The 25,664-nt window shown below is 37.3% G+C and overlaps 3 protein-coding genes across 3 annotated transcripts; all 3 read left to right on the top strand.

Annotated features, from left to right (window-relative positions):
- Positions 1-3,316: 3,316 nt before the first annotated feature.
- On the top strand, positions 3,317-5,603 carry LOC118493089 (CD59A glycoprotein-like). The gene is made up of 3 exons (XM_035991623.1): positions 3,317-3,320; positions 4,871-4,981; positions 5,389-5,603. Exons 1-3 carry the CDS (start codon positions 3,317-3,319, stop codon positions 5,601-5,603), a joined length of 330 nt encoding a protein of 109 aa, XP_035847516.1.
- Positions 5,604-12,879: 7,276 nt separating this feature from the next.
- LOC116047269 (sperm acrosome membrane-associated protein 4-like) lies at positions 12,880-15,491 on the top strand. The gene is made up of 3 exons (XM_031295937.2): positions 12,880-13,034; positions 14,059-14,169; positions 15,106-15,491. The coding sequence occupies exons 1-3, from the start codon at positions 12,983-12,985 to the stop codon at positions 15,327-15,329; spliced, it is 387 nt and encodes a 128-aa protein (XP_031151797.1). The 5' UTR covers positions 12,880-12,982; the 3' UTR covers positions 15,330-15,491.
- A 1,854-nt stretch (positions 15,492-17,345) lies between these two features.
- Positions 17,346-25,561, top strand: clic1 (chloride intracellular channel 1). The gene is made up of 7 exons (XM_031295932.2): positions 17,346-17,592; positions 17,850-17,914; positions 19,848-19,957; positions 20,257-20,382; positions 20,829-20,935; positions 21,322-21,503; positions 21,655-25,561. Exons 2-7 carry the CDS (start codon positions 17,873-17,875, stop codon positions 21,814-21,816), a joined length of 729 nt encoding a protein of 242 aa, XP_031151792.1. The 5' UTR covers positions 17,346-17,592; positions 17,850-17,872; the 3' UTR covers positions 21,817-25,561.
- Positions 25,562-25,664: the final 103 nt, after the last annotated feature.

Below are 25,664 nucleotides of genomic sequence, written 5' to 3'. Positions count from 1 at the left end.
AATGTGTTGCCAGAAACAATTACTCCGGATAATTCACAAACTTAAAAAAAAATGTAAAAGGACTATTTCTTTGGAAGAAAGTTTGGACTATCATGGTTGAAACTTTAGACCTTCATGGTTGAAAGCACTTAATTGGAAATCGCTTTGGATAAAAGCGTCAGCTAAATGACATGTAATGTAAATGTAGTTCCAATAAAGAAAATGTATTTACCTCCATTGAATTGGGGTGACGGCAAACAATCTTAGAGGCAGATATCTCAAAATCTGAGCAAGGGAAACCACAACTTTTGACAGCTATCAGGCTATCACTAGAGGAAACTGAGACAAGTTTTCTTTGTGTCATTTGGGTAAACTGACCCTTATTAAATATAAACATAGCCCTTTGTCTCTTTTTTAACCCTCCAAATCAGCTAAACCCCTACTTTAACTATAAAAGCGCACCCCTGATTGTCACCCTTTCACACCTGATTTTTTTTTCCTTGACAACGGTGGGTGAATCAGTTTGATTGTTTATTTAGCTTGGGTTGGGTTTGACGCATTTTGCATGCACAGCACAGAATGTGTGATAGATGATACATCACTGCCAATGTCTGTCGTCCAAAAGTGTTTAGTTTCAAAACAAAATGAACGCAAATTCTTTAGAAAAAAACACTGCCATAAGTCTAAAGTATATTACAGGTTAGGTTTTAGAAAGGTCTACGTAAACCACCTACAATTTTGAATCTACCTGTTTTAATCTATTTTTTGATGACTACTGTGGAAATTCTACATAAAGTGTTTTTTTATTTCAACTTTTGTGCTTTCTTCTGTGTGTTTCAGTTGAATCCCTGACCTGCAACCAGTGCAACTATGGTGTGCTGGGCTTCTGCTTAAACAACAATCAAGTGACCTGCTCAACCAACACCAGTGTCTGCTTTACCGGAAAAGCAAGTAAGTCTCGTCCTCATTGCCTAAAAGCTCACACCCTTTTCTTCAAATATTACATAACAACATAGGCATGATTAAATTTAAATCACTCCCCAATACTGTGACGCCCAGTCACACATAGATCAATAAGCACACCACACAGTGTTCCCAGCTGGGAAAGCAGTATCCCATCTGACTATATTAATGTTTTATCTTCATACTGATTCAATTAGCAATTCCTTAACCTATTTTTTGTGTCTATAGTGTGTAAAATCTGTATATATCCTGTGTATATACTATTTTACTTAACTAAAATACTTATTTACAATTCTTTAGTAGTAGCTGTAAGTAGTGAAGTAGGCTACTCATTTTAATCATCTCATTGTCAGGCAAAAAAACTTGTATTTTAAGGTAGTGAAGGAAAGAATGATAGATAGATAGATAGATAGATAGATAGATAGATATCTATCCATTCAGTTGATTTAAAAGTAATGCAGTGATTAAATAGAAACACTCAAATAACAGACCAGTGCCTCCAAACTGTATTTGATGAAATGTACAACAGTTATTTTCCTTCTCTGTAAAAATTATTCACAACCATTTCTCCTCAGGTTTCACCTCACTAGTCTCTGTGGGCTTCAACACCCAGGGGTGCCAGGAGCCTGCTGGCTGCAACACCACCACCAACGGCACCCTGCTGAATGTTCCATACACGGTTAAAGTCAACTGTTGCTCAGCAAACAACTGCAACCCCGTCCAGGTCAGCGGTGCGCCATCGACCAAGATGACCCTCACCGCCGCCATTGGTGTAGCCGCCCTGGCCTCCATGTGGGGCAGTATTCTGTGATATGCCTAACGCAAAATCACAGAAACAGCAGCGGACTGCTGCAGTCAGATGCACCTCAAATCCATTTGCACCGTAATACACTATATCTTTAACCACACCACAAGGCCAAGAGCACTATCTGAAATAAACACTTTTGACCTCAAGAACTTATAAGTATGATCATCTAAGATGTTCATATGCTGTGACACTCTTTTTTTCATAACTTAGGTTACTGATACTTGTCATATCAGGGTTCAATTTTAATGACAGATTATATAAAATCTCCAAACTAAAGTATCCACGTCATGGAAGTTGATCAATGGGATGTTTCAGGGAAACATTGAGCTCGTAAATCTTCATGGCTGTTGTTATGCTTTGTTGTTTTTTATTTTTTATTTATCCTTTTACATTGATGTCAAAAATAAAGAAACTAATTGAAAAACATCTGTTGCCTCTGCTATTTGCTCTTATTTTATTGCATCTATTTACCTTACCCACTTATCCTTTAAGGGTCGTGGGGGGCTGCAGCCAATCCTAGCTGACATTTGGTGAGAGCTGGGGTACACCTGGACAATCACAGGGCTGACACATAGAGACAGAGAGTCATTCATGCTCACATTCACATCTATTTTAACATCATTCAGTACACAATATTAGTAACTCTATTCAATTTTTACTACAATGTTTCCCCAAAAAGTACCTCCTAAATGGTTGAAATAGTTAAAATAATAGCATAATAGTCAGCCAAAAGTAATAAACATTAATATAGTTTGCTAAAAGTAATGACTAGACAGGTTCCCTTTTTTAAAAACAACAAATCCAGGATGTATGTGCAGCAAAGGGGTAGAAAACATTTTGCCACAACGGTCATGATTGTTTGATTATGGACATTTTCAGTATTTAGAATGAAGTAACGGTGTGGTATACCAGTCAAAATACTGTATAACAGGTATATTTGTATGCTGCACCTGTCAAAACATTTTACCACATGCCGTTAGGTTGCATTCACACCAATTCAGGTGTTGCTGCGACTAGCACAGGGTTGTGCAGCGGTGTCACCTAAATGGCACATTTATGTATGCATTGTGTTCCCCATGGTGCTAGCATTTAGCCATGCTGCTAGTTTGCCCCGTCTTTCTGCATCAACAGATTAAAAAAAAAAACGTGTTTAGGCTGCGTTACAAATCGTATGTACTGTTACATGTAGTATGCATACAGTTGGGACATACTACTTCTTCATAACATTGCGTCTTGAACTTTAACCTTCTTGCTCATATACAGTATGCTGCACAAAGGATTGTGTGTCAGAAAAGCCAGAAAAGCATACTGGCTTGCAAACTGCAAAATGCAACCAGATGCAGTAGGACATCCTGGTATTTTTGGCATACTGCATTTGACATTCTATGTATTGGGACATACTGTACTATTACTTTCAAAAACTAACCAGGATTCGAGGCCTAGCATTACGGTGGGTTTTTTAAACCTGTGTACAAGGCCAAATTGAGTAACTACACATGGAAGCAGCATGGGTCCCTAGACATAAGTCCCCCCTCCCCCAAGTAAAGTTAGCATAAAAAGTAAGAAATGGGTAAATGGTTGAAATGTTCAGCTTCTGTTAGTATGCATATAAATCTAAACATTGTTAATTCAATTGAATGAAAACAATACTGTGCCGGTGAGCAGTACTTGAGCTCATCTGATGGGATTGTGGGGGTACGTCACCCAAGGAAGTGTTGGGAAACACTTTTCCACTGAAGGGCTGTACAAAAAAGTTTTAATTCCTTTTACGGGAATATGTCAACCTTTGCAAACTTTCTTATCACTACTGTTTATACATACTACTGATATAACTTCCCCACATATAAATATGTTGACCGTGAGTCATTGTTCCTCAAAATTGAATCCCACAGTAAGATCTTAAAAAATTAGAGATTAGAGAGAGTGGTATTTTCCCCATCTAAGAACATCAGGATGAACACATTTCTGTGGAGCTGTGCAGCATTATTGACTCTGTTTGTTACAGGTAGGAGGTTTTTTACTGTATTTTGTGGATGGAAAGCAAAAACCTTTAACTTTGTGTATAGGCTCATATAACGATCAATAAGATTTTGAGCTTGTGAATTCGTATTCAGAGGTAATTCCAAGTCTGTGGTTGTACATCACCTTTTGTGAACCTGTGACAAAACTCTGCATGAGAAACTCACATAAAACTTGTAACTTTAACTGTGTATTCAGACATTCTCAAAACTGCAAATCTTTTCCACATACTAGAATTTCTCATGCTTATTTATAGTCTTTAAAATTATTTCTGAACGTCTTTTCACAAACTCAAAATCTTATTAACCCTTATTCAATCCCATACACTTTGCAGACAAAGGGTATCCAGCAATAATGAAAGTGATTTTTGCAGATATATGTTGTCAGAGCACAATTGTTTAATTCAATTTGAAATGTGTGATGTTATTTGATGTGTTTGTTTGTAACACAGGGCAGGATATATGACTTTGAAGCAACCAAATGCTTCATCTAAGAAAATCACAACTGTCCTGCATTGAAAGGTTCAGTTTACCCAAATTACAAAAAAAAACATTGTATCACATATTTCTAGTACTATTTAACAAATTGTTTTTGTTTTATTTGCACAGGATCTGAGATATAATCCATGTTATTTCTGCCACTAACCAGAAACTGACACTGTAGTTTTGTTTTTATTTTACAGAATTTGACAAAACACACGGCAAACATTTTTTTACGGTGTATCTGGAAAAACGAGCTGCTGTAAAATGTAATTTTTCAACATTTTGAGAATCACAAACAAAATTCAGTCACCTCTAATGTATCCAGGTGGAGGAAAAAAATCTCAAAACTTGCTTCAAAGTCATACACATGTATCCTGGATTGAATTCCATTTCAGATAACACATCTGCAGCCAGTGTTCACCTTGAGAGCTTATGTAACTAACTCTTGATGTGTGTACTTTGTGGTTACAGCAGGTGCTTGTTTGATATCAGGTGTAACTGAATGGAGCCGGATGTATTGATTTAACTTTATTTTCCTTCAGTATATGACAAACGATTGATACTTTGAGATCCAAAACATTCTTCTTTACACTTTCCTATTGGTTTGTTGTCTCCACAGTTGAGTCTCTCTCCTGTTACACCTGTGATGAGGGGATCCTCGGCACCTGCCTCTTCAAGGCTTCTGTAAATTGCACCAAAACTCAGGACAGGTGCCTCACTGCAGTAGCCAGTAAGACGATCAGCTGAATGACTCATTAATCATTTTTGCATGATGCCAAAAACGCTCAGTAACTCACTAATACCTCATCGTCCTCTGATACTACAGAATTTCACGGCCACAGCTACTGTAAAACAGGGAACAATAATGCATTTAAATTTGATTTCTTTTCACATTTTCTACCCTCTGAATTGGCCTGCTGGGATTAATAAATGAATATACGTGTGTTATCTGTAACACTGACTTTGTTTTAGTTGTTTTGTTAAGAGTTTTAAATCCCCAACATGCTTTGAATACTGCACATTGCCATAAACTATCATGTATTATCAACTTCAGTTCAAAACATCACTTGAAACTTGAAAACCAGTTCCAAGCACGTAGGAATCACAAAAAAAAAAATCTCCTCTTTCTTCCTCTAGAGTTTAGTGCTGACCTGTTGGATATCCATGAACGAGGCTGCATAGAAAATTCCAACTGCGTAAACGATAATGGAACCATCCTGAATGTTAACTACACCATCACCAGGACCTGCTGCAGCACCAGCCTGTGTAACGGAGCTGCTTCCATCCAGCTGCCTCTCACTGCAGCTCTGGGTGCTGCTCTGGTGGCAGTTTGGAACCAGTGGGCCCTTTAAAGAAGAATATAGGAGGAAGAAAATGGGATGCTGCTTCTCATTTTAAAAATCCATAATTTTTTGTTCTTTAATCTTTTACATATGCTTTAAAGAAGTGTCCCCATGATATATAACGGAGAGATACTGGCTGCATGATATCAGCTCAGAAATTTGTAGCTGTTACTATACTATATCAGGACTGAATATCTACACTTTTCTATGTAATTCAAATACATTTTAACACCTCATTAAAGCTATAGTGCGTAGTTTCAGTCACCCCCATGAGGAATTCTAAGTAGGCTAATTACAACAAAACTGTTGGCGCGTCCACATGATACAAGCCTTATGTGATCGCGCATGCGCCCCCACCCCTCCTCCACGCAGTTGCTAGTAGCCAAGGAGGACACAGAGGATTAAAAAACATAATGGACTCTTCAGAAGAGGTAATTATCTTTACTTGAGTTTCTGCGCGGCGAAGTCACCAGACAACACAGAAATACAGAGAGAGTTGTGTTGAGCTGATAGTCTTAATTAGCTTTTTATCAACTCATTTGGCAATGACTTGAATGTAACGGACGTTTATTAATATAAAACAATTACGCACTAAAGCTTTAATGTAATCATGTATTTCAAAATCTTTCCAGACTAATGTATCAGTCTAGATTTGAAGGCTGTTGAAGGCAACTAAAGGCAACTCAATACCAATACTGATGATTGCAACAATAAATTATTTGCATTGTATTTGTGTTTTCTGTTTATTTGGGACAAAACCTCCTAAATGATTAATATGATGGTATATGCTCACGTATTTTCTCTGAGACAAGGTTTGGATGTTGCAGACGTTAAACTAACAAAGCAGTAGTTAATAGTTTGGCATTTTTAAGAAATACTTCTTTCTTGCTGAGAGTGAGATGAGGAGATTGACACCACTCTCATGTTTGTACGTTCAATTTCTATTCTATTCTATGCTTGTAAATTGACCTTTGAATTTAGATTATTTTGTCACACACACACACACACACACACACACACGCACACACACACACACACACACACACACACACACACACACACACACACACACACAAAGCCAGTGACACTGTCATCCATCTTCTCTTTTTCTTTGTTCTTTGTTTGGCTTTTTAATAAACTCCCCTCTTGTCAAACAACCCTCATTATTTTAGAGAGTATTTGTTGACAAATATCAATGACATGATTGTCCTATTTTATATACCCAGTGATGGCACACCTTTAACAAAAAAGCAGATGCCCTGAGCTGATGAAGCTCATTTGAAACCTACTTCAGACCCTCGCCTGTGCTGTTGGATCACTGAACATAATTCAGTCAATGTTGACTTTTGGTTTCACACAGGACACAAACAGCTCTCCTGGGTTAAAGTCATGTGTTTGAATGCAGACTCTCTCGCTCTTTGTTCCACGTCTTATTACAAGTTAATAGAGACTGGCATGAAATGGCACGCGAAAAGAAAAAAATGCATGGTGATAATACGAAAAATTACTTAAGAAATTGATGTGTTATTCATAGGCCTTAGAGCTTATCAAAATGGAAGATTTGATGCTTTTCTGCGTCATGTGATAGAAAACAAATTATTTCTGAGTATTGCACTGTAGGAATCTTCAATGCCTGACTCTTTTACTTGAATGACAGGTTCAGGCAGTTTGTACAGCTTGTTTCTCTGTGGTTTTCCTTTAATCATCCATTACTCTCAGTGGCTCTTCCCCCGAGGTAAAGATGATGACAAAAGACCTGAAACTCCCCTCTTCTCCCCTCCCATCACCTGTCTCATGTATAAATACAGCCCATCACCAAACAAGCTCATCAGTTTTTGCTACACACAGCATCCGATCACCTGGGTGGAAGGATTTTTTTTTGTCTTTGAGTAGAAACCAAGAACCAAACCAACACATCAAGATGGGAAAGATCCTATTTGGAATCATTGCAGCTGTTGCATCTTTCATGCTGGGTAAGATTTAACAATTATCAAACAGTTATCACAAATGTATTACTGGAAAAAAATAATACAACGAACAAAGAGACAAAACAAATCATGAAAACATTCTGGCAGTGTCTGTATGTTAATGTTAATATATAGTAATATTTTTAAAGCCTTTTGACTTATTTTCTTAGTATTGTTTTATCACTCAATTGAATCATAACTAATTAAAGAAAAAGTGAATTTTATGCACAAATCAGAATCATTTCATTTGCACAAACCAATGGTGGATCAATTTCATCCACGTTCTTCTTTAACAAATCCTTAAACTACTGCAACTGATGAATTTCTTAACACTTAGAAAACTCATGATGCTTCTCCAACATGTAGCTAAGGGAACCAATTTTGAGTTCTCTGAGAAGGGGTCAGCTCACCCAAATTATATTTTTTTAAAAACACGAAGAAATTACAGTGGGAAAACTCAACATCAATGTGTTGCCAGAAACAATTACTCCGGATAATTCACAAACTTAAAAAAAAATGTAAAAGGACTATTTCTTTGGAAGAAAGTTTGGACTATCATGGTTGAAACTTTAGACCTTCATGGTTGAAAGCACTTAATTGGAAATCGCTTTGGATAAAAGCGTCAGCTAAATGACATGTAATGTAAATGTAGTTCCAATAAAGAAAATGTATTTACCTCCATTGAATTGGGGTGACGGCAAACAATCTTAGAGGCAGATATCTCAAAATCTGAGCAAGGGAAACCACAACTTTTGACAGCTATCAGGCTATCACTAGAGGAAACTGAGACAAGTTTTCTTTGTGTCATTTGGGTAAACTGACCCTTATTAAATATAAACATAGCCCTTTGTCTCTTTTTTAACCCTCCAAATCAGCTAAACCCCTACTTTAACTATAAAAGCGCACCCCTGATTGTCACCCTTTCACACCTGATTTTTTTTTCCTTGACAACGGTGGGTGAATCAGTTTGATTGTTTATTTAGCTTGGGTTGGGTTTGACGCATTTTGCATGCACAGCACAGAATGTGTGATAGATGATACATCACTGCCAATGTCTGTCGTCCAAAAGTGTTTAGTTTCAAAACAAAATGAACGCAAATTCTTTAGAAAAAAACACTGCCATAAGTCTAAAGTATATTACAGGTTAGGTTTTAGAAAGGTCTACGTAAACCACCTACAATTTTGAATCTACCTGTTTTAATCTATTTTTTGATGACTACTGTGGAAATTCTACATAAAGTGTTTTTTTATTTCAACTTTTGTGCTTTCTTCTGTGTGTTTCAGTTGAATCCCTGACCTGCAACCAGTGCAACTATGGTGTGCTGGGCTTCTGCTTAAACAACAATCAAGTGACCTGCTCAACCAACACCAGTGTCTGCTTTACCGGAAAAGCAAGTAAGTCTCGTCCTCATTGCCTAAAAGCTCACACCCTTTTCTTCAAATATTACATAACAACATAGGCATGATTAAATTTAAATCACTCCCCAATACTGTGACGCCCAGTCACACATAGATCAATAAGCACACCACACAGTGTTCCCAGCTGGGAAAGCAGTATCCCATCTGACTATATTAATGTTTTATCTTCATACTGATTCAATTAGCAATTCCTTAACCTATTTTTTGTGTCTATAGTGTGTAAAATCTGTATATATCCTGTGTATATACTATTTTACTTAACTAAAATACTTATTTACAATTCTTTAGTAGTAGCTGTAAGTAGTGAAGTAGGCTACTCATTTTAATCATCTCATTGTCAGGCAAAAAAACTTGTATTTTAAGGTAGTGAAGGAAAGAATGATAGATAGATAGATAGATAGATAGATATCTATCCATTCAGTTGATTTAAAAGTAATGCAGTGATTAAATAGAAACACTCAAATAACAGACCAGTGCCTCCAAACTGTATTTGATGAAATGTACAACAGTTATTTTCCTTCTCTGTAAAAATTATTCACAACCATTTCTCCTCAGGTTTCACCTCACTAGTCTCTGTGGGCTTCAACACCCAGGGGTGCCAGGAGCCTGCTGGCTGCAACACCACCACCAACGGCACCCTGCTGAATGTTCCATACACGGTTACAGTCAACTGTTGCTCAGCAAACAACTGCAACCCCGTCCAGGTCAGCGGTGCGCCATCGACCAAGATGACCCTCACCGCCGCCATTGGTGTAGCCGCCCTGGCCTCCATGTGGAGCAGTATTCTGTGATATGCCTAACGCAAAATCACAGAAACAGCAGCGGACTGCTGCAGTCAGATGCACCTCAAATCCATTTGCACCGTAATACACTATATCTTTAACCACACCACAAGGCCAAGAGCACTATCTGAAATAAACACTTTTGACCTTAAGAACTTATAAGTATGATCATCTAAGATGTTCATATGCTGTGACACTCTTTTTTTCATAACTTAGGTTACTGATACTTGTCATATCAGGGTTCAATTTTAATGACAGATTATATAAAATCTCCAAACTAAAGTATCCACGTCATGGAAGTTGATCAATGGGATGTTTCAGGGAAACATTGAGCTCATAAATCTTCATGGCTGTTGTTATGCTTTGTTGTTTTTTATTTTTTATTTATCCTTTTACATTGATGTCAAAAATAAAGAAACTAATTGAAAAACATCTGTTGCCTCTGCTATTTGCTCTTATTTTATTGCATCCATTTACCTTACCCACTTATCCTTTAAGGGTCGTGGGGGGCTGCAGCCAATCCTAGCTGACATTTGGTGAGAGCTGGGGTACACCTGGACAATCACAGGGCTGACACATAGAGACAGAGAGTCATTCATGCTCACATTCACATCTATTTTAACATCATTCAGTACACAATATTAGTAACTCTATTCAATTTTTACTACAATGTTTCCCCAAAAAGTACCTCCTAAATGGTTGAAATAGTTAAAATAATAGCATAATAGTTAAGGGTTGAAATAGTCAGCCAAAAATAATAAACATTAATATAGTTTGCTAAAAGTAATGACTAGACAGGTTCCCTTTTTTAAAAACAACAAATCCAGGATGTATGTGCAGCAAAGGAGTAGAAAACATTTTGCCACAACGGTCATGATTGTTTGATTATGGACATTTTCAGTATTTAGTAACTTAGTGGTAACCAGTCAAAATACTGTATAACAGGTACATTTGTATGCTGCACCTGTCAAAACATTTTACCACATGCCGTTAGGTTGCGTTCACACCAATTCAGGTGTTGCTGCGATTAGCACAGGGTTGTGCAGCGGTGTCACCTAAATGGCCCATTTCTGTATGCATTGTGTTCCCCATGGTGCTAGCATTTAGCCATGCTGCTAGAATTGATGTGTCATTCATAGGCCTTTTGGTGATACCAGGCTGCTCCAAGACAATATATGTCATGCTGATCAGAAAAGGATTAATGTGTCATACTAGAGGGTGTGGACAAACAATGTATTTTGTAATTTAATTTAGAGAACTTGTTGTTTTTTACTGTAAATGGGCTAAATCATAATACTTAGCTTATCCACTTTCCACTTATTGCAAGAAATACTGGACTGTAATTTACAACTTAGCTCTTAGGTCAATGGGTGAAAAATATAATATAGTTATACTTTAATATATACTTGTTTAACCTTGAAGTAACCAGGTTCAGTAAAGCCAGTGTTTATGTTTATGTCTTTGTCAGTCTGCTACTTTCAGCCATTGTTGCTGTTGCTATAGTTTATATCCTTGACGTTCCACTTCCGGGATTGCTCCGGTGCCGCAGGAAATTCCGCCGATGTCCGTTTTCTTCCGCTTTCTTTGTGTTGGAATTTTAAACTCTGGTGTATTTATGAGGACTATGGTTAGCTGCTCCTCAGATCTCTGCATGGTAAATTGAGACAGCTAGCTAGACTATCTGTATAAATCTGAGTTTTCTTTCACACGACTATTTTACAGCGGCTCCGTGTGGAGCTTAGCGCCGACAATGACGATTGTGATTGGTTTAAAGAAATACCAATAAACCAGAGCACGTTTTTCTCCCATCCCGGAATGCTGTGTGGACTAGCCAGACCCTCCTCCGCTCCGCAGCGTGTGGATGGTCTGGCAAAGCGAGACTACTGTTGCTATGACACAACTTAGCACAATACCTGTCATGCTCAAAGCAAATAGTATAAACCCTCTAATGCCACACACACACACACACACAGACACACACACACACACACACACACACACACACACACACACGCACACACACACACACACTCACAGCTGAAAAGTCCATTTCAGGCCAACTGGGGTCAGAATAGTAAACACACAAATATACACACGATAGTAGTGGAAAGTAATGAGGCAGCCTACCTAAACTTTGCTTTAGTATTTTTATGTTCTGTTACTTTTTACTTTTACTTCACTACTTTTTACTCCACTATGTTTATTTGGCAGCTGCAGCTACTAGTATGCCACAGATTACTTACTATCATTTACAAAACATGGGATCATCATAAAATAATTTGCTTTGTTTTAGATGAAACTACCCAGAATACAACGTAGGACAAATCAGCTCCACCTCAATCAGCTTTGATATTGTTAACTTCAGCTAGCAGGGGATATTTGGATATATATATATAGCCTACGTGCAGGAGGAAGGTTTACTCGGGACAAGATATATACTTATTACTTAAGTAGAGGGTCTGAATACATCTTGCATTAGGCTATATGGAATGACAGACACAGAGTGATGATGTAGGCTATTAGTACTTTTTTATTTTCTATGTAAAAAAAAAAAGTTCTGATCTTCTTGTCCTCCTTCAGCCTTCAACATCAGTCATACACCGTCACCAGGACCTGCTGCAGCACTGACTGCTATACTGGAGCCACATCCATCCAGCTCCCTCTCACTGCAGCTTTGTGCGCCACCCTACAGACCGATTGGAGCAGCTGGAGCCTTTAAAAGAAAAAAAATCCTATTAATGACTGAGTGTTGCCTTTGTACACAAGCAATAGCTATAATTGAAAAAAACACTTAATTAACCTTGAACACACTCCTATAGTGTGATAATCCCATTGTTATAACATCCATGCCTGTAAATGTGGGATTTTGAGGAAATATAGACACAGTATAAAAACGAATATTTTAACTGCATGAAACCCTTTAATGCATGTTTATAATGGAAGTAAATAATAATAATTTTTTGTTCTCAATCTTGATGAGTGTGAGTTTCATCCATGCTTTGAATGTTTGAACTGGGTTTTCCCTTTATGACTGAGAGACTCCCACTTCACCTAGCTGGAACACAAAACCTGATAAACCTCATTCTTGCACATTTCTTCTTCTGGTATCTTTTCATGACTTTCTCAGATGGACATAAGACTCAGTTATCACTAGACTGAGACAGGTATTAAGAACTTGAAGTACATCAGGAATCCATAGACCGCTTAACCCTCAAGAAGAATGAATAAAGCTTGGAAAGCAGTGATTGTGCTGAGCGCCTTCATCGCAGCAGGTAAGTTAAGAATAATGTGCCCTGAGGTAAAAAAAACAAACTTTATAGTATCAGTACAGTAGAACTACACGGAAGCAAATGGAGGATTTACGAGTAACTATAGTTCTTATCGTGGAATAAAATGTCTTTTGTGTCATTGTTTTCATATGATTTTAATCTGACCTCTGTACCAACTAAATATACTTTAATGTATTTGTTAAGCACCATCTAACACTTTAATTGGATGACAAATGTAATCAAAAGAAATGGCTTTTACTGTGGCTCATTACTTTGGACAAACAAAGATAAAGATAAGTGGTTACATGAAATGCTGTTCACGATTAAGTCTCATGTGAGTTTCCTGCACTGCAGCTTAATGACATTCAGTTTGGTACAAGTGTCTGGTCCAACACTAATTGCCACAGATCCAACAGGGTATTTCTGTTTATGTTGTATCAGAATCAGTATAATATATTTAAAGGCAAAATAAAGCATTTGGAGAGCTTCCTGAATATAAATGAGTAGGCTACCTGTTTGAGAAGGATGTTATGGCAGAAAAGAAAGAGAAATAAAGGTATATACATTCATTTATATTAGTATAGAGCCATAGGGAACTCCACAGGTCAAATTTTGTCATGGATAAACCATTTTAAAACTGACCCCAAGATCCCCACCCAGTGATGTTCAATTATAAAAAGATCAACATAGCTCAGATCTGAAAGAACTTAAACTGAGGACTGGCCAGCAGGAGCAGTTGATCAATCTTACCTTTAAAGGAACAGTTTTAAATTTTAGGAAATATGCCATGAATTTGCTTCAAAACTACAAATAGCCATTCACACTTTGGTTTTATACACATTAAACAAACTGGATACAACATGAGTGTTAGAGGTGCTTGTAGGTGGATAAATTAGAAACTAGCACAGATGATTTGCTAAACCTGTTGAACGCCGAGATAAGAAAACCAAACTATGTTGTTGAGTGAGTTACTGTACTGTAAATCTGATTATCCTCCCTGATTAAATTATTTCTTTTCATTGAACAGCACAATGCCTGAACTGTCGTCAGTGCCCTGTTGATATATTAGGCACGTGTCTGTTCGGAAGCGACATCACATGTAATAATTCGACTGAGAGCTGCTACCGTGGAGAAGCAAGTAAGAAAACCTCTAAAACACTAAATATAATTTCAATAAACAAAATTTGACATTTACTTCCAACATATGGAAGTGTGTAATAAATCAAAATATCATGAGATTACCAAATAAAATAAATTAGCATTACAGCTATGATGAATAATACATGACTACTAATAAATTCAAAGGGTTTTGCGACTTAAGGTTTGAATGAAATAACTTGAAAAGCTTACACATCTTGTGTTCCAATAGCCTTTAAAGTTTTCTCTAGAAGCAAATAACTATTAAAATAGTTTTGGACAACTAACTTAACTGTTAGTGATTACAAAAAATAAAAAGATGAGATGCCATAACAAATAGAGTTAGAGCTAATTTATTGTAAAAATGATATACATAACTACAGTAACAAGAAAACTGGAGTAGTTAGCTAGTAGTTAAATTAGTTACATTGTTCCTCGTTAGAAACAAAGTAGAAACAACATATAGGCTATTACAAGTGAAAGAGCAACATCAAGTTCTACAACACAGTAATTAGTCATTATTAGTAAACATAGCCTACACATTGGAGTAAAAGTAAAAACAGTAAAAACATGTAAGTTAGGCCAACAGTAGGCTAAATAACACATTATCCTCAGACAGCTAGGTTAGCATAATGGCTAGTTTGGTTAGCACTGAACTGATCACACAAAACTAAATTAACAAACATTTACAAAACAATTAATTTTAATGAATTGAAAAGAGTCTACTGTAGCCTACAGATAATGCTCCAACAAGGCCATTTAAATAAAAGATGCCTGTGAATATTTGCTCTGTGTAAAAATGGTGGATGTTACAATGTCAGTTAAACTGCCATGGAAGGAGCGTTGCTTTAGCAACAGAATGTTTAACTGAAAAAATAATCTCCCTTTAATTGTTTTACATTTTTAAATATCCTCTTCTGTTTCCAATCCTTCCCAGAGTTCAATGCGACAGGTGCTCTCACTCTGCACATCCGCGGCTGCCTGGACTCAGACCTGTGTGGGAAGACACTGACCGGCAGCCTCCTGGGTGCTGGTTTCACCAGCAGTTTCCAGTGTTGTACAACAAACCTGTGTAATGGAGCCACTTCTGTCCAACTCTCTCTGACTGTGGCTCTCTGTGCTGCCATCCTGTCCTCTCTGTGGGGCTTGTGGGAGTTGTAGTTTTACATGATCTGCCTCTGTTTCCACAGTTCACTGAGTGGATTTGTTAACTGTTTGCACTAATTCTGTTATGAAGTGATCATTATAAATCAGAATACTATAGCCTACTATTTACTATGAAAATCAATAAAGCATCATTAAAAAGAATAATTATAATCAGTTTTTCTGCCTTGTGTCATCACATACAGTACAGATTACTTATAGGCCTACAGATAGGCCGACACATTTATTTAGGGGGGAAACCTGCAGAGAGGTTCTGCAGTTATAATTTTTAGGTTGATTCCAATAATCCTGTATTTTTAGACTCAGTTTAAAAGTGATTACTTTTAGGCCCAAAAAATAAAATAAAAAATCCCTAAAGAATTTAATATTTCACTGCCAGTATTGAATTCCAGGCAGCTTGGAGAGAGCTTTGAGAATTTTTTTAGAGCTTTATGTTGGGAAATAAAAATGCTTTATTTACTACTGGGAATGATACACTGTTATTATTCACAGAAACACAAAACAGGTTTGTATGCACTTAATATACAGGGCTTGTTTTGTAAGGAGGATTTGTGCTGTGACATGTTGTCAACACATACCAGCTACAGTCTGCAATGCACTATTGTTTTCTTCACAGACAACCTGATGATCTAATTAATCCTGTTTCACCGCCCTACCTACAAGTCATCTCAAAACCAAGGATGCCCTCTAGGGCTCTGTACCAGGCTGAATACAATTACACCACAACCTGAATATCTAAAGCTACTGCAGCAAGCTTTAGACACTATATTCAATGTTTTTAAAAAGAGGAGAAAAAACAGAATTAGCCAAAAATATGTAGCCTATTATATAATATTAGCAAAGAATATGCTAAAATAACAACCTCTTTTTGTAATTATAGTGTCAGCCGCTGCTGCACAATTTAGATACCAATTATTTCAAAATTTTAAAGTCCCTCTCTAACTGACTTGCTTAGATTGTTGGCCATTGAAAATAGTCGGAATTAGAATTATAATCTTACACTGTCTCTCATTGGTTAACTATATTAAACTATCCTGAAACTGTCCCCTAAAAGTTCCGTAGGGACTTCTGTGGAGCTCTCTGGATACTAGTTTGGGCCTCCATGACAGGAAACACTGTATCTGAGTTAAGGCTTTGAACATGCTTATTGGACTGACAACCCAGCAGGACTTCCCTCATAATATTAATTTTACAGATTTTTGGACTAGACTCAGCAGCCTACAGTTTTTCACGTCTTGTTTGTCCTCCTGAGAGCAGCAAGCAAAGTAAAGGTAAATATCTCCCTCTACTGACTCTTTACTATACTGTGTACAGTGCTGTATTGTCTTTGACAGAATCATGTAAATATATAAATAAATATTCATTGTGTGTTCATAATGGCATCCAGGAGTATCCAACAAAGCTAAGATGACTTTTCGAGACATACTGAGGTATCACACTCAAAAGTGTATATTAAGGAGAGGGTACACATTAAGAAATATTACACTGCAGGCAGAAAGACTTCCGGATAGTTTTTATTTTTTTAAGTTTTTATGTAAAGTGCCTTGTTTTTTTAAATCACTAGATATTAATGATATTGTTGTTATTATTATTATTATTATACATTTACAAACTTCTTTGTGACCTTTTCACAGATGTAAACATAAACATTCTAAATGGACCCAAGTTGATTTCCTTTTGCAGTGTATGTGAATGGCATCAACTGACAGGAAGTTAACAAGGGGCCAGGCTGTTGCCTAGCAATGGAATTCCATTGAAAAGGCCCAACTATTACACCTACAATGCAATCCAACACAACGAGAAAGCCTCACAAAAATCACAAAGCTGCTAAATTGGCCTTAAAATGTAAGCTACAGGTGTTATTATTGTGTATGCGCCCTGAATGTCTACATAAGCCTCGGCTTATTCACAACATGGCTTTTCTAAATAACATTTTAGCCCATTTCCTGGACGTTTTTGGTCCACATTAAGATTCATATGCCTATAACCCCACATTTTTACTTCTGTCAAGTCGCGTTTCTGTTTAGAAATCAATTATCTTTAAGATGAAAATAACTTTTAACTCAAACCAAACCTTCCCTCCTTCACCCTGCACCCCCTATTTGCTGAAAGCTCCATCCGTCATAGTGCACCACCAGGAAATGGAGGAGCTGTGATGATGATGATGAGTGCGTTGCTGCAGCCGAGAGAGGCAGCAGAACTGGGAGGGGAAACCAGCAAGCAGCTACAGGCGACAGCGACAACTTTTAACACTTTGCAGGTAGCCTCTGCAGACTTTAAATGTGCTACAATGTGATATTTTGAGCTCTTACGAAGCCAACGTTTGCTTTGTTTGACGTTTACGTTGCGTGCGTAGCTGATACAATGTTTAATCCGTCAATTACTGACTGGGGTTTGTAGCGGAAGATGGGCTTGGCTGTCCGAGTTCGAACTCGTTTTTGTTTTGGAAATGTAACTTTGTGCTTTATTCAGCCTTATTTTAACAACTTATGTATCTCTGTTTACTCTTTTAAAAAGGTATCGTGCATCAGCAGGGGAAAATGAGCGAAGCGAATCAGCCCAAAGTTGAACTTTTTGTGAAGGTAAGTGAATGAGTCCCCCAAAACCCCAGAAAGTGTCGACACGGCGGTGACATTCATTTATTTAACGGCCTAAAGCTGAAGATACGGTGTGTTTTGAGATTTCTTATCTAATCATATTTTATTACCCTTCTCACTGTATTGTTATTAAAAGCTGATAAGCGTACACTGTTTTGTATTTGGGGACATAAAGTCACCTTGCACTTAAAATCACATTGCAGCATATGCTATAATAGCCTACATTCATGTCAGTTAGACCACCTCTGCTGACTCACCCGGGCTTATAAATTACAGTAAGACTAATCTAATTAAATGCACGTTAACATAATGGGCAGGCGACTTTAATCTATATTTAGTATGTTAGTATGTCAGGCAGGCTAATCCCATTTTCTTTGAGCCCAAAACTCCAATACAACAAATATGGCTTCCCCTCATGGTCTTAAATAATGATTCCTCTGTATGAACATGTGAACATGTGCAACACCCTCTACTTTTTTCCCTCTTCAGGGGTGTAAGATGCTGTTGTAACTTCTCTAAAGTCAGCCTCTTCATTGACATTTGATACCCTTAATTAACAGAATATATAAGTAGTAGCCTAGTCGTAGTAAGTAGTTTCACATTGGCCTCTGTAACAGAAAGTAAGATGTTTCCTGTTTTACTATAGCCTAACTGTAAGTTTATACTGTATGCTGTTCATGCCACCGTACAAACCTTCAATGGGATATACAGTATGACTGATTCAAATATGATTAAATATGACTTCCTTCAGCCACACAAGGAACATTTTAAAGCTGTATGAGCATTTCCTGAGCAGCATACAATCTCTAGGTGAATTCAAGAGATTCATCATCAATCTACGTTCTCCATTTATCGATTGATCCAAACCAACAATCCAGTACCAAAGATAATCAGTTTACCATGTTATCAAACAAATAAAAGCAGCAAATCTGCATATTTTAGAAGGAACTATTTTGACAATTAATTAATCAAAGTAATTTTTCAACAAAAAAACAAACATTACATCGTTCCAGCTTCTCAATCATAAGGATTTTGTGCTTTTCTTTATCCTGTGATACCATGTGATGATTATATTTATGTTTTGGACTGTTGGTTGGGAAAAAAACGAGACATTTAAAGACAAAGCAGGGCTTTAGAAAATTGTGATTTTCCACTGTTTTCTGACACTTACAGACCAAATAATGAATCGATAAATGGAGAGAATATTTGGAAGATTAATCAGTAAAGACAATAATTGTTAGCTGCAACCCTACTGTCATGAAACAAAGAAAAGCAGAAAATCATCACATTTGAGAAGCTGGAATTTAGAACGTTTGTCATTTTTGCTTGAAAAAATCTTTAAGCGATTATTGAATTATTAATAGCTAATAGCTAATAGCTGATTCATTTCCTAACTCTCCTCTTTTTTCTGTTGCTTTCCTTCCCTCCGTATTGTCTGTAAACAAAGTCAGGACTCTACACGAGGTTTCCAATTAGTTAAAGGTTGATGGAGGGTGTAGTAAATAGTTTTTGAGGGCTGACTTTACAGCTTCAGAATCAGAAAAGGATTTATTTGCCAAGTAAGTAGCACTTACCAAGAATATGCCTTGGTTGTTGGTGCATACATAAACATACTAAACATGAATATGAAATAAATAAACGATAAATACAGAAACAAATAACACATACATATAACTATTTAACATTAAGAAAAAAGAGGCTGTGTGGATGTGAAAAAAATTATCTTGGTTTAAGAGTGAAAACTTCATCTTTTTCTTTTGTTTTTCCACACAAAAAGGAGAGAAAATTCAACTAAAAAACTGCAAAGTAACAGCCATGGCCCCTACTAGTTGCCTCGATCCAATGGCACCACATAAAATAAACATGTAAGCAACGATACGAAAAACATGAAATAATATAAAATGTTTTTGTGTGCCAGGCAGGAAGCGATGGTCAGAGCATCGGCAACTGTCCCTTCTCCCAGCGTCTCTTCATGGTGCTGTGGCTGAAAGGAGTCACCTTCGATGTTACCACAGTGGATATGAAGAGGTGTGTGTGTGTGTGTGTGTGTGTGTGTGTGTGTGTGTGTGTGTGTGTGTGATTTAACTAGGGGGCATTTTATTCAGATATTGAGTGTTAAAAGATATAAAGCCGCTCTGGCTTTTTATTTCAGTGACAGCTGTGGACGTCTTGAGTTGCAAACATGAGTCATTTCCTGTGGTTTCAAATGTTTTCCTTTTCCTTCTTCCCCTTTTCTTCCATCTCTCTCCTGCTGTTTAACCCTCTCTCTTTTCTGCTGGATGTCTGTCTCTCTGTTTCTGACTTTCTTTCAATACCGTCCTCCTTAGGAAGCCAGACATCTTGAAGGACCTGGCTCCGGGTGCCCAACCTCCCTTCCTGTTGTACGGCAGCGAGGTGAAAACAGACACCAACAAGATCGAGGAGTTCCTGGAGGAAAATCTCAGCCCTCCGAAGTAATCACTCAATCTGTTTCACAAATGTTTAACAGAATAATGATTGTTTAAGTCATTTTTCCAAACATTTCCTATCTTCAGCTTCTCCGTTGTGAAGAATTGCTACATGTCTTTGTCTTATGTGATTGTAAATTGAATATCTTTGGACAATTTGGACTGTTAGACAAATCAAATATTTGACGATATCATAGGAAATTTTAAACGTAATTTTTCACTTGTTTCTGACATTTTGTAGACCAAACAATGAATGGATTAATCGAAGATTATTGTTAATTACAGCCCTATTTGTTTTACTCGCCTCCTATTTCGACTTCTTGCTAATTTTGTGTCATCCTGTATTAATCTTCTTTGTCTTAGCCCTTCACATTTCATGCACGGTTCATTCTTGTGAATTTATGCTTGTAATGTTTATATTTAAATAATCATCGATTCCTCTGTTTGTTTAGGTATCCCCGTCTGGCTGCTCGTAACCCAGAGTCCAACACAGCAGGCATGGATGTTTTCTCCAAATTCTCTGCTTACGTCAAGAACTCAAACCCTCAGGCAAACGAAAGTAAGTATATCTAACATTCTGTCTTTCTCTAGGACAGGACAGAAAACCAGCAGGGAGCGTCTGAGTTAATACCATTACGGTCTGAGCTTTTCTGCCTCAGTGTAAACAGTTCGTCTGCTGCTCTCTGGGTTTAGCCACTCTGTGTTGGGTGATCTCACTGGAAAAATCACTGTTGTTGGGTAAAAATTGTGTTTTTTTTTCGTTCTACTTGCTTATTTCTTTAAAATGAAATTTACTCAATCATTTCAACCATTTAAACAAATGAAAAAATAAAATGCATTATTACAGCTTAGATTTGCACATCTATTTTGGAGAAACAAACTAGCCCTTTAGCTTTGATTAAACACTGTATTAGTGTATTATTTTCTGTGTGCACATGTGCTCAGATCTAGAGAAAGGCCTGCTGAAGGCTCTGAAGAAGCTGGACGACTACCTCGGCTCCCCACTTCCTGACGAGATCGATGAGAATAGCGACGATGAGCTCACTTCCTCAACCCGCCCCTTCCTGGATGGCCAAGAGCTTACTCTAGCTGACTGCAACTTGCTGCCTAAGCTCCACATCGTGAAGGTAATCTTCTGTTTTAAGCTTTGCGGCATTAGGGGCCTGGGATGAAAAGATTATAATGCTGAGTCCATGTTTTGGTCTGAAATTGAAGGCTTGTGTCCAGCATGTTTTGTTGTTTGTGTTTCTCACAGTCTTGCTCTTATTCTCTCTCCAGGTGGTGTGTTTAAAATACCGAAACTTCAGCATCCCTCAGTCTCTGACAAACCTCTGGAGGTACCTGAACGCAGCGTACGCCAGGGAGGAGTTTGCCTCCACCTGCCCGATCGACGAGGAGATCCACATCGCCTACTCCTCTGTAGCTAAAGCTCTCAAGTAGGAGCCCAGCGGGATGCACCCGTCATACACCAGTACAAAAACACACATTTACTCACCTGCACACACTCTGCAAGCAACTTGGTCGATCTGTTTCTCAAGAGGCTTCATTGCATCTGTACGGTCATTTTTTGCAGCTTTAAAAGTTAATATCACCTTTTTATAATGTTAGTCCATACAGCTGCTTTTCCTATCATTAAACTATACTCTTAGATTTGTTTTAGAGATGTTTATTCATGTAGTGTTCCAGCTTTTTGTTTGCCAAGTGGATTTGTTTACATCAGAAGGGAAACGAGGAAGCACGGGAGTCAGATAAGCTGATGCAACACAAATGCATGCGCACAAAAAAAGAATTAGCTGTGGCAAAATGTATTCCTAGTGTTCCTGTACATTCACCTCTGTAGGAAGTTAATGATGGATCACGTTGCTTACACACACACACACACACACACACACACACACTTAAAACTACAGCAGTTTCACCATCTGTAGATACACAGTGTAAAGTTGTTTCTTCTTCCTTTCTTGATGAGTTTTTTTTTTTTAACAGTATATCTTTTTTTTTTGCGGGGTGGTCTTGCAAGCCTCACACAAGCTGATTCAACTCTTATTGTCAGTCTTGGTATGAAGGAAGTGGGTTTTTTTTAGGTTACAAACATGCTTACCAGCGCCAGCTCACCTGCCAAAGTGTTGTGGTTTGTCTGTAATCACAGATCCTTCACATTGATTTTATTATTTCATTACTGAAGGACCAAGGCATTTCATTTGATAGTTGAGGATTACAAATAGTAGTATTAATACTAATTTTATTAAATAGATATAACAGCTTTTTATTCTTCATAGTTCACCTCAGAGAGGAAGTGGGGTGTTTTCCTCAGCGGCCTGCAGACCGGGTAGCACTTTAGGGAGGCAGAGCTGAATAGCAGTTATAGAGACAGGAAACTATTTGAATAGACTCGGGCTTCCCCTTTCTGTGCTCCCACAGCAGGGGTGAAGGATTATTAAAGATTACCCAGCTTGTTTGTGATCTGCTGTCGGAGCCTTTTACCAACAGTTTATTTTGTTCTGCCTGTCGTATATGAAGGATCCTTTTTAGTTTCATACAAAAGAGGGAGATCAGATTGTAAGTGTATTGAAGTGGCCGTGAATGAAGAAGTTAAATACTGTTGTTAACTGCTAGTCTTAAATAGAGCTCAACAGTGGCCGCCCACTTTTGAACCGCTCTGGTTCCGGAAGTGATTTTCCCCATTCAATATTTCCATTGAAGTTTCAGAAAATGCTTATACAAAGAGTTTTAAACCTAGAACCAAGCCAGCTACAAGATGAATCGTGACCACAAAACATTTTATTCGGCGCAAAAGAACATTTTAAAAAATGGAAAATAAAAGCAAAGAAAAAAACATTTCTATGGTAACAGCAACCTCCACCAATCAGAGACGTCGCTGTATTGCATAGGATTGTGAGTAGTGTAGTACTTCTCCATGACATCGTGAATAAAACCCTTTTTTCTTAAAACAAGGTTGATATCATACGGACTTGTGGCCTCTACAGGGGCATAAAACATTGTTTCGCTACCTCGTAGCTCGTGGTAAGTCTACTTGGATGGTTTAGACTTCATGGCTAATAATCAAAATCCTCATGGAGAAAATCAATGGGATTTTTACTTCGGGAACCACACTGTTGAGCATCTCTTGAACGCACTTGTACTGCCTCCTCTAGTAGCTCGGGGCACAAGGCCTGCTCTGTCACGTTCTCCTAACGGGGAAAAAAACAGCAGCAAGTTAGATGTAAACATGCACAATGTTTAAAGTGAAAATCACACTTGCAGCTTTAGATTGCTGTCTTTTATTAATTAAAAGTATAAGACTGGCAATATTCAATACTTGTTTTATTAACATCAATTCACAACAGATCCCATTTAAAATATCAATACTTTATGAATGAATTATTCAACCCTGTCTGGCCTTGAGATCATTCAGTCCTACTGAAGATGGAATCTTGGGTCACAAATATATTATTTAATTTATGCAAATGCAAAGTAGTTTCCTAACACTGCAGGGCACTGTAGTTTTAAACAAACACCACTCAAACAGGAGTAAATAGTGGGTATTTACAGCAGAGGGACGGTGTATTTGGGAGGGATTCAAAAACTACAGGGCATATGTTCATTGTAATGTAATGTAACTCATTAATGTGTTTCTAGCTCTATGGTTTTGGTCTTTTATGGTGTTTGTTGACAAAAATGTATACGATTGATAAATTTCAATATCACCAGACTTATCCTTAAATGAAAAACTGTGCATACTTAGTGAATGCAGGCTGTCACTTAACTGTCATGTAGGGCTGGACGATTAATCGAAAATGTATCGACATTGAAATTCTGAAGCTGTTATCAACTTTTTTATCGTTTTTCCCATGACGATAATTTCGATAATTTATTCCTGTTGATAGGCCTACTTTCTCCTTAAAAACATTTTACCGTGTGTGTAGTCACGTGACTTTGCCCGGACCAGTTAGCCGCATGGAAAGCATAATGGAGGATGACTCAAACACAGAGTCCGATGTCAACTGAGCAACTTGTGCCCAAAAAAAACTCAGTGTCCGTCATCTGGAAACATTTTGGCTTCAGAAAAGATGATTTAGAACAACGTGATTAATTATCGTTCATTTATCGTTATTGAGGTAAAATGTGCAATTAATTGTGATTTTGATTTTAGGTCATATCGTGCAGCCCTACAGTCATGTGTCACCAGTATAATGCACTCTTGTTAAGTTTGCTAGTCTGAAGTCATTCTTGTAAAAGTGACTTGAAATTGAACTGCTGGGAAGAACAACTAACCAGGCCTTGTCCGACTGTTGCAGCAGCTTGTGTAGACGATTTTATTAACTTCACGGCAACTAAGCAAATTACCATTAATAGAGGCTTTTGGCAATTAAGACTGGATTTATACAGTAGGTTTGTTGTGAGCCCAAGATAGCCTCAATATGTGTCATGTATCTCAGATCAGGGTGAAGCTCTTTAAAATAAAAAATTAAACCTAAGTGCAATTCAAGCCAATTGAAAAGGCAAGCTTATACACAGACAGATTATTTTACGCGTCCAGTGTGAGCACAGTTGGTTATTTTTCTACATGATTTTAGTTAAATCCTTCCTTGAGGTGTAATGCAACTGTTGATCAAAGAGATGATACTGTATATTTTATATTGACTCAATTGTTATGGATTTCATCTATTTTCAAAAAATGGACCAACATTTAAAGGGATCATGTCTGAATAATTTCAGTGCTCTTGTATTTTAGTATTTCTTCTCGACAAGTGTAGAAGTTTTTCCACTTCTAACTGTTGGATTTGATAACATTTCAGGGACCATTTAATAAAAAATAAAAAACTAATTGGATATATTCATTAAAATGTTACTTTAATTAGTTAGTTTTTCACTTTTTTTCTTTAAATTTCATATCATGTATTTTCTTTTTTATAAGACCCATATTGTGCTTTTGACTCATTTCCCTACAATATTTTAACTTTTTGTTTTGTCTTTTTTCATGTCATGTAGTCAAAAGCAGTTGCACTTAAAAGTCCACAGGATCAAAACAAACAGTGGTGTGGACACTAAACCAGTAGATTTGAATAAACAATAAAGACAATCAAACTAATGGCACAGCTGAATTGTATTTTGTACTTTAAAGCCTTTTACAGACACTTTTTTTAATATCCCAATAAAGAAATATCTTGATAAAAAAAATCAACAAGTGACAGATGTTTTTATTTGCTAACCATTGTGGAGAGTTACAACATTGAGATGGTCAAAAAGAAGGCATTCAAAAAGATGCAAGATTTGTAGTCTACAGA

This window comes from Sander lucioperca, chromosome 14, assembly GCF_008315115.2.
Source record: "Sander lucioperca isolate FBNREF2018 chromosome 14, SLUC_FBN_1.2, whole genome shotgun sequence".
Classification (NCBI taxonomy): Eukaryota; Metazoa; Chordata; class Actinopteri; order Perciformes; family Percidae; genus Sander; species Sander lucioperca.
This window is presented reverse-complemented; position numbering and strand designations above follow the sequence as displayed.

Bases quoted from the DNA above. Each gene is read 5' to 3' on its own strand.
- clic1 (XM_031295932.2), top strand. From the start codon at position 17,873: ATGAGCGAAGCGAATCAGCCCAAAGTTGAACTTTTTGTGAAG. The intron at 19,958-20,256 runs GTGTGTGTGTGT...CGTCCTCCTTAG, and splicing joins ACCACAGTGGATATGAAGAG to GAAGCCAGACATCTTGAAGG. The intron at 20,383-20,828 runs GTAATCACTCAA...CTGTTTGTTTAG, and splicing joins GAAAATCTCAGCCCTCCGAA to GTATCCCCGTCTGGCTGCTC.
- LOC116047269 (XM_031295937.2), top strand. From the start codon at position 12,983: ATGAATAAAGCTTGGAAAGCAGTGATTGTGCTGAGCGCCTTCATCGCA. The intron at 13,035-14,058 runs GTAAGTTAAGAA...TTCATTGAACAG, and splicing joins GAGCGCCTTCATCGCAGCAG to CACAATGCCTGAACTGTCGT. The intron at 14,170-15,105 runs GTAAGAAAACCT...AATCCTTCCCAG, and splicing joins CTGCTACCGTGGAGAAGCAA to AGTTCAATGCGACAGGTGCT.
- LOC118493089 (XM_035991623.1), top strand. The intron at 4,982-5,388 runs GTAAGACGATCA...TTCTTCCTCTAG, and splicing joins GTGCCTCACTGCAGTAGCCA to AGTTTAGTGCTGACCTGTTG.